Source organism: Pipistrellus hanaki, assembly GCF_964339955.1.
Source record: "Pipistrellus hanaki genome assembly, chromosome: 3".
Classification (NCBI taxonomy): domain Eukaryota; kingdom Metazoa; phylum Chordata; class Mammalia; order Chiroptera; family Vespertilionidae; genus Pipistrellus; species Pipistrellus hanaki.
The window spans coordinates 29,977,054-29,992,168 of NC_140505.1; the positions used below are offsets into that span (position 1 = coordinate 29,977,054).

The 15,115-nt window shown below is 36.3% G+C and overlaps 1 protein-coding gene across 2 annotated transcripts in view; it reads left to right on the forward strand.

Annotated features, from left to right (window-relative positions):
- Positions 1-14,898, forward strand: part of NALF1 (NALCN channel auxiliary factor 1) — a 571,940-nt gene extending 557,042 nt beyond the window's left edge. The window contains exons 3-4 of one of the 2 annotated variants that reach the window (XM_084879974.1): positions 10,647-10,692; positions 12,738-14,898. In XM_084879974.1, the coding sequence (XP_084736100.1) occupies positions 10,647-10,669 (23 nt within the window). In that variant the 3' untranslated portion in view covers positions 10,670-10,692; positions 12,738-14,898. The remainder of the gene's footprint in view (positions 1-10,646; positions 10,693-12,737) is intronic. The other variant, XM_084879973.1, reaches the window with a different exon arrangement.
- Positions 14,899-15,115: the final 217 nt, after the last annotated feature.

Genomic DNA, 15,115 nt, shown 5'->3' on the forward strand with positions numbered 1-15,115 from the left:
GAAAAGAGAAAAACAAACGACTTTGGACAGGTTTTTCATGAAACCATCGGCCAAAAAGCAGAAAATGGATGAAGATGTGCAAGATTCGGTAGACTCTACTTAGTCTGTCTTAAAATTTAAAAAATGTGTGTGTTTTTTTTAAAAAAATTATGTTTTTAGATGTATCTAAATAAAAATAATAACAAAAAATTTATCTTTTTTTATGTCATCTTAGCATATTTTATGCTACAGAACGAATTATTTTTTTTAACATGTATTGTTATGGGAAAACACGTTTCACATAACGAACTTTTCGCATAACAAACTTGCTCCTGGAACGAATTAAGTTCGTTGTGTGAGGCACCACTGTAATGGGAAGAACTCACCCACAGTTGCTAGATTTTAAGATGGAGAAAAGGGCCGAAACCGGTTTGGCTCAGTGGGTCCCAGGTTCAATTCCGGTCAAGGGCTTGTACCTTGGTTGCGGGCACATCTCCAATGGGGGGTTTGCAGGAGGCAGCTGATAGATGATTCTCTCTCATTGATGTTTCTAACTCTCTATCCCTCTCTCTTCCTCTCTGTAAAAGAATCAATAAAATATATTAAATTAAAAAAAAAAAAGATGGAGAAAAGAGCCATGAGCCAGGGAATTCAGGTATCCTCCAGAAGCTAAGAATCTCCAGTCAACAGCCAGCAAGAAAACAGAAATCTCACTTCCACAATTACATGAAACTGTATTCTGTTATTCGCTATCAACCTTAATAATCAAGGCCAATACCCTCATTTCAGCCTCAGGACACAGAGTAGAGAAACCAATCGAACCAACTCAGGCTTTTGACCTACAGTACTTTGAGATAATAAATGGGTGTCATTTTAAGCCACTGTATCTGTGACAATTTTTACAGCAGCTATAGAAAATGGATATAGATTTTGGTACTAGAAGTTGAGTGCTGCTGTAATAATTGTCTAGAAATATAGAAGTGCTGTGCTAGTCGGCAGTGGGGAAAGATGGAAGAATTTTGAGAGGCATGACAGAAAAAACCCAGATTGCCTTGCAAAGGATGCTAGTAGAAATAGGTGTTGTAGAGGCTGTGGATTAGGGCTTAGAAAGAAATGAGAAATGTGTTCATAGAAATTGGAAACATGATATATAGTATGAGAAAGTTTAGCAGGATAGTTTACACCTGCAGTTACATGGAAAGCAGAAATGGTTAAAGTGGTGAAGTTGGCTCTATAAGCTGAGGGATTTCCCAGCAAAATGTTAAAGGTGTTACCTGCTTTCTTTTTACTGCCTACACTAAAACACAAAAAGGCAAAGATAAATTTAGAAAACTGAAACAATAAGAATCCATGATTTGATGACTTGGAAAAATTACAGTCTACCAAGACAGTGAGAGATTTAAAACATTGCTGCCAGGAAAGCATATTTCTAGAGAAAACAAAACAAAATACTCGAGGGTGTGGCTGTGCAACCATTCTGACACCTCGGAAAGCTTGCAAGGTCAGAGTGTTCAGTTACACAAAAGGCTTCTGAGGAGATTAAAGATACCCTCAGCCATCTGAGCAACAGCCAAAAATAGAGAAACTATTATCTAGGAAAGATCCGTGGAGGAGCTTCTTATCAAATGGAGTGAATCCCTGTGACACAGATAAGATTCTCACAAAGTTGTTGAGAATGTTACACCAGCAAAAATACTGCCAGCTTGGACTAAAAGGAACAGAGATGGGGTGAAATGAAGAAATGCTGGCTATTGGACACCTTCCTCCCCAATTATCTGGCAAGAAACATGCTCATGAAACTACTCAGCTGCAAACATATACTCCTGTTAATAAAAAAAAAGAAGGGTAAGTCAGAGGGGGCAAAGCTTGGAACCCAGAGGGTGGAGCTGAGTACCCCAGAGGATTTTTCCCGGGTCTGGAAACCTAAGTGGATTTCAAATTTGAACTGGACCCATTTTTCTTCCATGATCTCCCTTTTTGAAGCAGAATATCTGTAATTATTAGTTTATATCTGTCTCACCATTGTACATTGGGAACATAACTTGCTTTCTAGTTTCACAGATGGAAAGAAATTTTATCTCTGCATGGGTTATGCCCAGATCACATCCAGGCCTAATTTAGATGATTTAGATAATGAGATTTGGGAGGATTTTAAACTGATGAGATTTAGAGATTTCTGCACTTTGAGTCAATGCTGCATTGGGTGGAGACTTTGGGGACCTTGGATAGGGTGACTGTTTTGCATGTAGCATGAATGTGAATCTTTGGGGGCCAGAGGGACTGAATAATGCCCCCTTCAAAAATGGCCCTGACCTAATTCCCAGAACCAGTGAATGTATTACGTAGCAAAAGGGACTTTATCAATATGATTAAGATTAAAGACCTTGAGATGGGGACATTATCTTGGATTATCTGTCTTAGACCAATGTAAATGCACGGGCCCTGAAAAACACAGAATACAGTAGAGTCGATCAGAGAGACACCATATAAGATACAGGAAAGATATGGCAGAAGGAGAGATTAGAGAGACTGGAAGAATGAGAAAGGTTCTGTGTGCCATTGCTGCCTTTGAAGGTGGAGAAAGGGCCCATAATCTAAGGAGTAGGGATAGGCGAGTTCTAGAAGTTGAGAACAAACCCAGCCAACAGCGTACAAGGGAATTGGAACCTCAGTCCTGCACACACAGAGAACCAAATTCTGCTAACAAACTAAATGAGCTTTGAAGCAAATCTTCCTTATAAGCTCCAGAAAAGAACTCAGCCCTGCCAACATCTTGATTTTGGACTTGTGAACACAGAGCAGAGAAACCAGTCAACCCTTCTAACTTCTGATATACAGAACTGTAATTAAATAAGTTCATGTTGTTTTAAGCTGCTAAATTTGTAGTAATTTGTTACAACATCAATAAGAATTTTACTCACAAACTGGATACTAAGACACAGTGAAGTTGTGTTGCCAACAGTATTAGAAGAAAAAGATTATGAATGTAGGATGTGATGCCCAGGAGAAATATCTCTTAAACAGAATAAAGTTTGTTAAAATTAAATATACATACTCTTGAAAGTTTACTTTCCATACATCACATATGAAAAAAACTGAAGTTTTACTGTAGAACAAACAAGTAACAGAAGAAAGAGGATAATACAGAGTCTCCATGTTGATGATACAGTAATAATAAATTTTAAGATAATATCTGTGCAACAAAGTAAACTGTTCATATTACAACACTGAACTTGGTATAGTTATAAACCTGGATAAGTTAGTGATATAAGGATGATGGTATAATATTTTTTCTGATTACTTGAAAAATAAAAGACAATTTAAGTATAAAGCTACCAAAATTTTCATAAATTTTATGAACTGGTAAGTGTAAAAAGTGATCATCTATTTTGCCTAATACAGGGGTGGGTAAAAGTAGGTTTATAATAAACAGAGTTTATTCTTGTGTTATTACTTATTAACCAGTGTTTTATTTTCCATACAAAAAGCTGTAAATCTACTTTTCCCCATGCCTGTATTTAGAATACTTTGAATAATTTTGTAATTAAATGGGATTAAATTAACTCTAAGGACTTTTATTTTTTTCTTTTAATTTTTAAATTTAACATATGGAACAAAAAACAGGAAAATGTAATTGTAGTTTTAGAACAAAAGCAATGACTGGCCAACTTTGGGGATTAATAGGGTAAGACATAATTATAGTGACATGAATTTACTCAGCTATCTCAGTTGAGAATAATTAGCTATGATCTAAAAATCACTGGAATAAGAAATAGTTGCATGAATATATTGTTTAGAATTATGAAGGTAATCACTCCCAACATAAAAACAAACAAACAAGAAGCAAAAACAAAAAACATCCAAAGGTCATATTGGATTATGGCCCCAAAATGACCTCAACTTAACTTGATTAAGTCATTTAATTCTATTTCCAAATAAGGTCACCTTCTGTGGTACTAGGACTTAGATTTTTAAGAATACTTTTGGATGATTTCATTCAGCCTTTAGCACACATAAATGAAATATGGAACCTAATAAAAGAAGGGAGACAGATTTTGAAAGGCAGAATAGCATACACTTGAGAAAAGTTTCTATAAGAATAAACTTATTACCATATCCTCTCAATAAAATTCAGTATATAAGGACACTTTAAAATATGGAGAAAACGGGGAATGGGAATTTGGCTGGGAAGTGGAAAACATAACAATGGATTTAGATTAAAAAAATAAAATATTTCAGGACAAAACTGCAAATCTATATACATGTACAATATCAACCATAGAGAAGTTGGGAAAAACAAAGTGGCAGATAAGCTTGAAGAATGCAAAGACAAAGTTCAAAGTGGAGATGAAGAATATAAAAAGGATGACAGGAGATGTGATAAATTGAAAACATACAAAACATGAAACTGGATAAAGGAAGAATCAAATTTATAGGAGGAAATATCTTGAGTTTACAGACACCCTATTAACAGATAAAAGTGCTTCTCTTCCTATACAGAAACCGTTTTGGCTCAGTGGATAGAGCCTTGGTCTGAGGACTGAAGGGTCTCAGGTTTGATTCTTGTCAAGAGTTTGTACCTTGGTTGCAGACACATCCCCTGTAGGGGGTATGCAGGAGGCAGCTGGTTGATGTTTCTCTCTCATCAATGTTTCTAGCTCTCTATCCCTATCTCTTCCTCCTGTAAAAAATCTATCTATCTATCTATCTACCTATCTATCTATCTACCTATCTATCTATCTATCTATCTATCTATCTATCTATCTATGCTTCTCCTCATTCTGCCAAAATTATGGAAATTATATCTAATTGAAAATGTTCTTAAATTTTGAAAATGAAGAGAATATCCTGCAAGATGCAAGAGGAAAATATCACATTTAACTAGGAAGAAAATTACTGAGGTCACACCTTTCTTTCAAAGAGAAATTTTCGCAGTTTTGTTAGTTATATGGAATCTCTCTTGAGGGTAACTGGTTGGACAAGAAAAACAAATCAAGTAGATCTGCTTCCCTAGAAGTGTGTCATTGGAACCCAGCGATCCTGACCAAGAGAGCAAAGCAATGAAGTCATGTTTGCACATATACACAAAAAGCAGCAAAGATTTGCCTACGAGGGATTGGGGGTGTGCAGGAGGCAACAGACTAATTACAGTGCAATGTTTGCCACTCAGGGGAAGCACACCCAACTCCATGTTATGCTGTAATGCTGTTCTTTATATTGCCTGGCGTGCTGTTGGTCTTGTATTTCATTAAATGGGATGGAATTTTTCTAATATTCTTTCTACCACCTGTTTTTTGTTGTTGTTTTTAACATAACTTAGCTCCAGTGGGTTTCTGTTAATTGCAGATAAATAATCCCTGAATTGAGATTGGTATAAAATAATATGTGAATATTTTTAATAACCACTGGTATGGAAGACATAAAATGATAGTAATTTGACAATAAAAAAGTATAAAACATCTGATTACAGACAAAAGAGGTTGTGGGATAAGGAGTTTAAGGAAGTAAAACTTTAATTTCCTTATTAGTTAAGTACATATAGATTCAAATGAATATAATTTTTAAAAATATAAGTTCTAATAAAATGAATAACAGCATACATTTAACAAATTATGAAAATATGAATCTAAATATGCTCAGAGAGTATATGATGGAAAGCAAAGGGAATGATAAAGAAACTTTCTTTTAAATGTTTGGAAATGTTATTATCTACTGAAAGCAAGACCAAGCACTACAAATCCAAAATAAATGTAAATTGATTAAAATCTCCATTTTAATCATTGTGAAACTTATAGATGTAGAACAAGATAAAGATTAAAACAATGAAAGCTTCAGGAAAAGAAATGAAGGAAAAAATTCATTTTGCAGTGGCAACAGAAAGAATAAAATACCTAGGAATAAGCTTAACAAAGAAAGTGAAGGACCTATATACTGAAAATGACAAAGCATTATTAAAAGAGATTAAAAAATACACAACAAAGTGGAAAGATATCCCATGTTTATGGATTGGAAGAACCAACATAGTTAAAATGGTCATATTATTGAAAGCAATATAGATTTTATGCAATCCCCATCAAAATCCCAGTGCCATTTTTTAGTTAAATAGAACAAAAAAATCATCAAATTTTTGTGGAACCACAAAAGACCCCAAATAGACTAAACAATCCTGAGAATTTAGAAGCCCAAGTTATCACACTACCTGACTTCAAATTATACTACAGAGCTACATCAATCAAAACAACAAGGTATTGGCAGAAAAACAGACACACAGACCAATGAAACAGAATTGAGAACCCAGAAATAAAACCAAATGTATATGTGCAAATAAGTTTTGACAAAGGAGCCAAAAACATACAGTGGAAAAAATAAAGTCTATTCAATAAATGGTGCTGGGAAAACCAGAAAGGCACATGCAAAAGGATGAAATTATATTACAGTTTGTTCCCACACAAAAAATAATAACTCAAAATCTATATATCATATGCAAATGTTATGTATGTGTAAATGTATGTTTGTATTATCCTTTTAAATGGTGAAAATAAATTCCAACTTTTTTTTGTTTTGTTTTGTTTTGTTTTGTATTAATCCTAACAAATTCACATTTTGGGTGATTTTCCTCCTCTTTTTACCTCACTGTTTTCTAAACTTTTGGATTCAAAAAATATATTAAATTAGTTACTATTTCAAATATTTCAAAAATTAGTCTCAGCCAAAACTGGTCTGGCTCAGTGGATAGAGTGTCGGTCTGTGGACTGAAGGGTCCCATGTTCGATTCTGGTCAAGGGCATGTACATTGGTTGCGGCCACATCCCCAGGGGGCGGTGTGCAGGAGGCAGCTGGTCGATGTTTCTCTCTCATCAATATTTTTAGCTCTCTATCCCTTCTCCCTTCCTCTCTGTAAAAAAATCAATAAAATATATATTTAAAAAAAGAAAAGAAAAATTAGTCTCATAACTCCTTGGATTTAAAGATGATAAAAGGTAAATTGCTTGGGATAATGAAGGATTACATTTAAATAATATCATGTGTTTATTCTAAGGATTTCCTGAAAATATTTGACTTCCCTGTACTTAACTAATATTTATAATGACCATAGTAGAATAGAGTAATTGTGTTGAGCAGTGAAAAACAAGGTGTTTCTGTGAGTGGGTTAGACTAATTGAAATCAGCAAAAGAATTTTAATTATATGTATTTTAACCCCCTTCCTAATTTATAATGGGAATAATTAAAATATTATGTGAGATTTTACTATCCTCTAGGTACTATTCTCAATAGTTTATATGTATTTTTAATCCTCAAAAAAAAAAACAAAAAAAAACTCCATGAAGTTGGTATTATAAGATTGAGCAATAATTTCTATAATTATTCTTATTTAATGTCAAATAGCAGGTAATGATTCATTATATATTGCAAATAGAACATTTTGCAAGCAAAATATATCAGAACGTTTCATGAACTGAAAATGTGCTTTTTTTTCTAACCATAATCACTTAGATATTTGTGCAATATGATTATAGTTTAAAAGATTAATATTATTTTCATTTGGAAATATGTTCTTATAGTTCCTTTGAGTGATGAGAAGAGTTAGCTGCTTTAAGTAGGCTTCCCCCGGAAGCATGTCTGTGTGCAAATGGTTTACTGGGGTGGACACTGGGAACTATACTTGTGAGGAAGTCGGAGAAGGAGGATTCAGAAGAGGGAAAAGGTCTGAGGCTGGGATGGCAGTTCACAGATTCCCTGATTCTTGAAGGCAGCTGCCCAGGGTCCCAGAAACTTTAGGTAAGGCTCATCCATGGGTGGTTTCTGGGGAGACTCTGAGGCGGGATCTAGTTGCCTACAGCATTCCCAGTGTCCATGTCCTGGGGGACCTCTGGGTGATGCACCCCACCATCCATCACATAAACCAAGAAACACTTAGCAGGCTGTAGGTCCTGTTTATTCATAAATGTATGTAACAGAGAAACAGACATCTGTCAGAGTTCAAGACAGGGCGCAATGATATAGAGAAAAAAGCAGTACCATTTTCTAGGCAAACCCAAAAGAAAATAAATTGTTTTGAGGCATACATCCAAAAGAATAGAAGAATAGATAAGGAGACAGTAACCACAAACCTCTTAGAAACAACAAAGAACATTGATGCTTGCTCAAGGCTTTGTTGAGGGCTAGAAGCAGCAGAGAGGAAACCAAGCGTCAAGCAGATTTATAGATTGCACATCTGTAATTCCCAGACTCCCTCCAGGCACAAGAGCTGACAGTGGAAGACGTTTGGAAGAGGCAACAAAATATGGTTAAGAAGCTGATAGATCTCCATAGCCCATGCCCACCTCTCCAGCCTCGCAATTTCCCCTTCCTCACCTTAGAGAAAAGACTTGGAATATGTGTGTGGAGGAGGGGAACTATATTTTCAGAGATGACTCCAGAGCATTATTGTCCTGGTGACACCAGGAGGAGTTCAGGTAGGGGCCCAAAATGGGGATTAAGTGAGTGCCGCATACACACTGAAGGTTGAGATTCTCCACCAGCCCCTACCCCATCAAACTGCCTTCTCCCATCAGTTCTCAGGAAACTGGCTGCCCAGCTTTCACACTGCTGAACAGATATTGGACATTTTCTGGATAACCCAAACAACCTTAGGAAGACATTTAAAAAATGTCTCCATCAGAACAGTGGAGGCAGGTCCTTCTACAGTGTAGCTCACAGCTCACAATCCTTTTTAGGTGCCGAGATCCCAATACTTTTTCATAGAGGCAGACAATCTAGAATGTGCAGGCTTTCCATGTAAATAATAATAATAACAATAATAATAATAATAATAATAGAGACAAACAAACAAAAAAAATCAACAAAGTGATTTGGAGAAAACAGAGCCTATGCAGAGAGGAAATAAAACATGAGAAATAAAATAGCTGCAAATATCTGAGAGCAATAAAAGAATATATTGCAACTATAAAATGAGAACACTTAAAAAATAACATTGAGAGTACATAAAAGTGCTCATGGAAATTAAAATGTGATAGGGAAAAAAGAGAGAAAAACTCAATAAAATTATTACAGGATAAAGCTCACCAAACCCTCCAAAAAACAGAGCAAGGGATGAAGTGATATCAAATAGGAGAGATGAGATAAGAAAATTAAAGGACACGTCCCAAAGGTCCAACAATTTAATATGGGAATGATGCTCGAGTACATTTGAAGGATAAGATTTTCTAAACCAGAATCTCATACTCAGCCAAACAATCAATTAAATACGCAGTAAAATAAACACATTTTTAGACATTTACTCCCATGAGCTTTTCCTTATACTAGATGACATGGTCCACCAAATTGAAAAAGGAGGCAGAGGATATAAGAAATAGGGAGTCCAGAGGCAGAAGCATCCCAAGAGGATACTTTATTAGGGTTTTCAGGCTGGTAGTTATATACCAGGCATAAAAAACAACCACTCCAGATGGTAGGCTACAAGAGATATTTCTTCAGGAAGATCAACTTGATAGAACATCTGACTCAATTGAAATAATTGGTAAAATATTTGGGATTGAATTTATAAGTACATAGAAAACTGTAAGATATCAACTCTAGGAAAAAAAGTGGTTTAATAATGGTAAACTAAAAGTTTACTACTTGTCTGAATTAGCATTGTTTTTACAACATACTAATAAAGCAAAGAATGAACAGCAAACTCACTAGCAGGGCGGAATGGGGATGGTGGTGGCATGGTGGGGATCATATAAGCTGGAGGAAGCAGGAGAAGGAATGTTTTATCCTCACATTAAAAATGAAAACTCAAGAAAAGCACAAAGCAAGCTATTTACAATATGGCGCTAAGTACAGAGACACTAAAAGAGTTACAATTGCCTCTAAGAAGAAAGAATTCAGGATGGGGGGAGGGACATTTTTTTATTATTTTGTAAGAAGTTTTATGTGGTTGTTAAAATACATGCATGTATGACTGAATAAAAACTCAAATTACAAGATGCACAGGGGATATAGAGTATTTATTTTGTCAGTCAAAAAGAATACATGTATTTGTTTGATTGAACATCGTTACTTTTCTGAAATGACTTTACTGGTAATTATAAATCAGCAATCTAGCTATTGAGCTAACTTTACTGATAGTTATAAATCAGCAATCTAGCTATTGAGCTAATTTGGAAAATCTTTTTTTTAAATTTCTTTATTGATTATGGTATCACATAATTGTTTCTCATCCCCCCATTCCCATCCCAAACCCCTCCCCACATATGCCCACTCCCTGTTGTCCATGACCACTGGTTAGGCTTATATGCATGCATACAAGTCCTTTGGTCGATCTATCCCCCTTTCTCCCACCCTCCCCTACTTTCCCTCTGAGAGGCTTGACAGTCTGATCGATGCTTCCCTGTTTACGGGTCTATTTTTTTGGAAGACCTTTTTATTGGAGTGACATTATTAAACATTTTCTGACTATGAACATTCTAAAACGTTGATCTAAATGACCTTTAGATTTCTATTTTTATCTTAACTGTAAACTCTCTTCCGTATAGATTATAATTTTGGAAAACTTATGCTTCAATAAATGATTAGTCTTACCAGTAGTTAACTTATATGATATAAGAAAATATCATACAATAAAAATGTCGCAGCTGCAGACCTCATTAATTCAGTTTTTTTTCCATATTCTATCTAGGCGAAGGTGAAGTTTACCTTTGAATGCCTAAGAAGAAATGAATATTGTAAGCATCATTATAAGGATATATTGGTCATTTCTTTCAAGGAAACTGAAGATTGCAGTGTATAATATATCATTTAATAAATTATTTTATTAAATAAATATACATTGAGTTTATTCATGTAATAAATGCTCATCAAGTATCTGTTTTGTTTAGGTCTTCTGCAACCCATTGGGAACGCAAAGCTGAAAATACATATTTCTTGCTTTTAAGTTGACAGATGAGTAAGGAAATTGACATGAAAATGAGCAATTGAGAGTAAAAGAACTAATAATAATTGCTCTCTTGAAGTTATACAAGATGCACTCACAGCCCAGGCATGTGTGTGCAGGCTTCACACAAGGGATTTCCTGTGAGCTGAAGTTGAAGAAAAAAATGAGAATAGGTGTTGTATGAGTAGATGGAGAAGATACCAGGAAGGAAAGAAGCCTGGACAATGATACAGACTTGGGAGAAAGTACCACGTGTTCTGAGAAGAGCCGGGAGGAGTTCAGGATAGCTGGAACAGTAGCAATGAGTCTGGAGAGAGAGGAAAGGATATTTTAGATTGCATTATTTATGTGGAGTCATGACTCACTATTAATTGCTATTATTCTTAATGGCAACCAATTTTTAAAGCTTATTTATGTGATAGGCACTGAGCCAAGCACTTTACATACAAACTCTAATTTAATCATTCCAATTGCTCCATTCTTATTTTTTAGTTTTTCAAGCTTGAGTGTAATATAATAAAATTTGTGTAGAAACTTCATTCTATCAGTTTGAGACAATGTTTCAGTCCAGTGCAAAATGGTTTATACAATTACATAAAACATGACATATGTATAATATAGCAAGAAACAACGTTGAAAGATAGTGAGTAGCCAGTTATTTTCTTTCTTTTTTTTTTACCCCCACCTGAGATTATGTTTTATTGATTTTAGAGAGGAAGAGAGAGAGAGAAACATTGATGTGAGAGAAACATTGATCAGTTGCCTCCCGTAGGCATCCCACATGGGGATGGAACCCACAACCTAGCCGTACCCTGACCGGGAGTCAAACACATAACCATTTTCTAGTGTATGGAATGATGCTTCAACCAACTGAGCCACTGGCTAAGGCACCAGTGGTTTTATTCTTTTCACCACTTTGAAAGTTTCAGAACTACCCATCTATCAATTGTAATATAAGAACAATATGTAGTTTCAAAAGAAGAAGGAAAAGGGAAGGGAGCAAGAGAAGAAGCTCTCCAGGAGGGAATAAAAAAGAAAGAGTGCGAGAGTGAGGGTGTGATATGGACAGGTATTCACTGAAAGGCAGTGCTGAGTGAAGATAGTTTTTCGAAGTGGAGAAAACCAAGAGCAGAGAGTAGCTCCTCCTGTAGTGGAACGGGCGAAAGATGCGCTTACATTATTTATTTCATTGAAGCTTCAAATGGTCCCATTAGGCAGTCATCGATAGAATAGCATATGGAAGAATAAAAGAAGTATTTAGGAAATAAATTAAAAGGAAATGGTCACCTATTGGATGTGTAGATAGTTATGCCCATTCTATATCTGCCCCCCAACACAGGGGGATGGAGGAAATGGTGAGGTGCATGAGAGGAGTTGGTTCCTATAGCTATGATATTTTGATTGGTTAGTTATTTCACTTAGCACAACTAGTTAATGTTACTTTAGGAATTGCATTGATTAGTCAGGTTCCTGTTAAAGAAAAAGGATGGTTGCATGTCCTTGGTCACCAAGTTGATTCAGAACCTCAGGTTCTGATTTGGATCTAATAACATCTTTCATTCTATATTCGTCACAACCCAGAGCTTTCATGGAATGACCACCAGGAATATAAAAAGAACACAGTGAGGAACTTAAAAGGACTGGTTTGAGAGAACGGTTGACCGTTTATCCAGACTGTCTTGACTTTCCTTCCCTTTACAAAATGCTGCATTGCTTGTATGATTTTTTTTTTTTTTTTTTTTTTTGTCAGAACGCTGAAGTAACAGCTTCTCTCTACTATGAGCTCCTTCCCAGATCTTCCTTCCCTGTTAACCGTCCACTGTCTTCATCTTGCAGGGCTCTACGAGACCTTTCTCACCAATGATGAACCAGAATGCTGTGACGTCAGGAGACAGGAGCCAAAAAGCAACCCATCCAAAGGAGAGGTGGAGAACAGTGGCTCCCGTCACAGGACGTCGCTCCCAGTTTCCTCAGCGACAAGACTGTGCAACAGCAGACTCAAACTGTGTGTCCTGGTACTGATTCTCTTACATACAGTGCTCACAGCCTCAGCTGCACAGAACACCACGGCGCTGAGCTTTGGAGGCATCAACACGCTGGAGGAAAGCTCGGCCAACGAGGAGTAGCAGGGGAAGGACAGAGTGTCACCGCCAAGGGTCACCAGAGCAGCCCTGGCCCCGCCATGAAAACGCAACTGGTCAGATGCCACAGAGACGGGGTGCTTTTACCCTCCGATCACTTCTTGCGGGGCCTGTAGGGTAACGCGGAAAAAGATGGGCCTGAATCCAAACAAGGACACACGCACAGCTTTTTATTGACTGAAAGGCTGCCAAGGGACTTCTATTTCTCACACCATTTTATACACTGTGTTTTAATGTTTGGGCGTTTAATTTGCTTTGGTTTTTGGTTTGGGTTGGTTTCGTTTGTTTGTTTTTTGCACTTGTTAATACAGGATTTATTTCGGGGGATGCTTTCTCAGAGGTAAACTAAGTCTTTTCACTGTCTCTCTCTCTCTCTATCTCTCTCTCTCTATATATATATATTTCTAGTCATTGTGTATGTTCATCAGATAGTTCTGTCTCTATGTCCTGTCAGTTTCTATTAGAGGAATGATTGCTATGACTTTGTGGTATAGCAAAAAAAATAAACAAAACAAAAAAAAAAATCATAAAAAAGAAAAAAAAAGAGAAAAAAAATTAAAAAGAATTTCCTAACTCTCCCTCCTGCCTTGGGAACCCGCACCTTCCCCAGCCTTTCCTCCTCTGGCCCTCCTCTCTTCCCTCAGCATACAACATCCGCTTGCTTCTGTCTGTGTGGCCACAGTGAACGGACGTGCACGCTCTGGTAGGCCTCTGAGCCGCTGTTGCACAAACCCGCAATGGAGCAGACAAGGGGGTTAGTTGAACAAACAAGTGTTCCCCATGATAGGTGGAATCAGACAGTTGAACACATTTTTATGTTGAAAACAAAATAAAAGCAAAGAAAATCACCATGAACTTTTTTGCTCCCAATCCCATTGCCCAAGGCCCCCAGCCCTTTCTCACCGGTCAGGTGGCTCCGAGTGGCCACCTGGCATCGGGGTGAGAAGAGGCAAAGGTGGACTTTCATTGTGACGTCAGTTCTGATGCAGTGACCTGGGACCCCATTTTGGCCCTTGTAAGGGGACAAAGAGGCCAAGAACACCAATCTGGATTTCTTCTTCCTCCTTTATCATTGGCAAAGGAGATAGTAGAGACGCTCAAACACCTGCAGTATACAGAATATACACGATTTTACTCCAGGATTTCCCCAACATATGGTTTTAAATTATTCCAGGTATAAAGTGTATGCAATTCTGCATTATCACAAAAAAAAGAACTTCTTTTTCTTAAAAAAAAAATAGGTTAGCCATTTTCATTCAAGTGCAAAAACTGTATCACTCTAACATGCTCTAGATAGTTGAAGAAAAGAGGAGAAATCTGATAGCTCTGTTTGTACTTTTTTCTTTTTGTGGGAACATTTCACCCGCTGAGTGTCTATGAATTTGCTTTATATATATATATATATATATATTAAAAAAAAGGCTTTTATGAGTTTACAGTAGAATCAGTGGAAGGAAGAGTTAATAAGGGCTGTTTTTAAAAAACCAAACAAACAAAACAAATAATTTAAAAAAATACTTTACATTCCTTCCTATTCTCTAACTACACTTGGGAAGTGCACTTCAGATATGTTTGCTGTGTAGCTGAGAGATGAAGGAAAACCATAGAAAAGGTCCTCTTAGCGAACAAAATTTAGTTACTGACTTTATAGCTATGAAATCTCCCCAGGCATTTGTTTTTGTTCAAACAAACTTTAATCTCTGCATCATACTTAACCCTGCGACATGCGTATAGTATGCATATTTTGTTTTGAATAAAAAAAAATGTTTTGTTCCAGTCTGTTAAGAATATTCAAAAATAATAAAGGTATTGCTTAATAAAATTGCTAGAATTGTTTAGCAGAACATGCACAAATATTTTACTAGATTCTTTGTTTTAATAGTGTTTTGTTGAGACTGCAAATCCTAAAATGGTCTGTGCAAATACAAAACGCAAAACAAAAACACCACCGAAATACAAAATTCTCTACTTTTTGTTCCTTTTTGAAAAATTGTCTTTTTCATACAAATGCAAACACATTCACGTGTGCAGACACCCTCATATGTACACACACACACGTAGAGAGACAGTAGT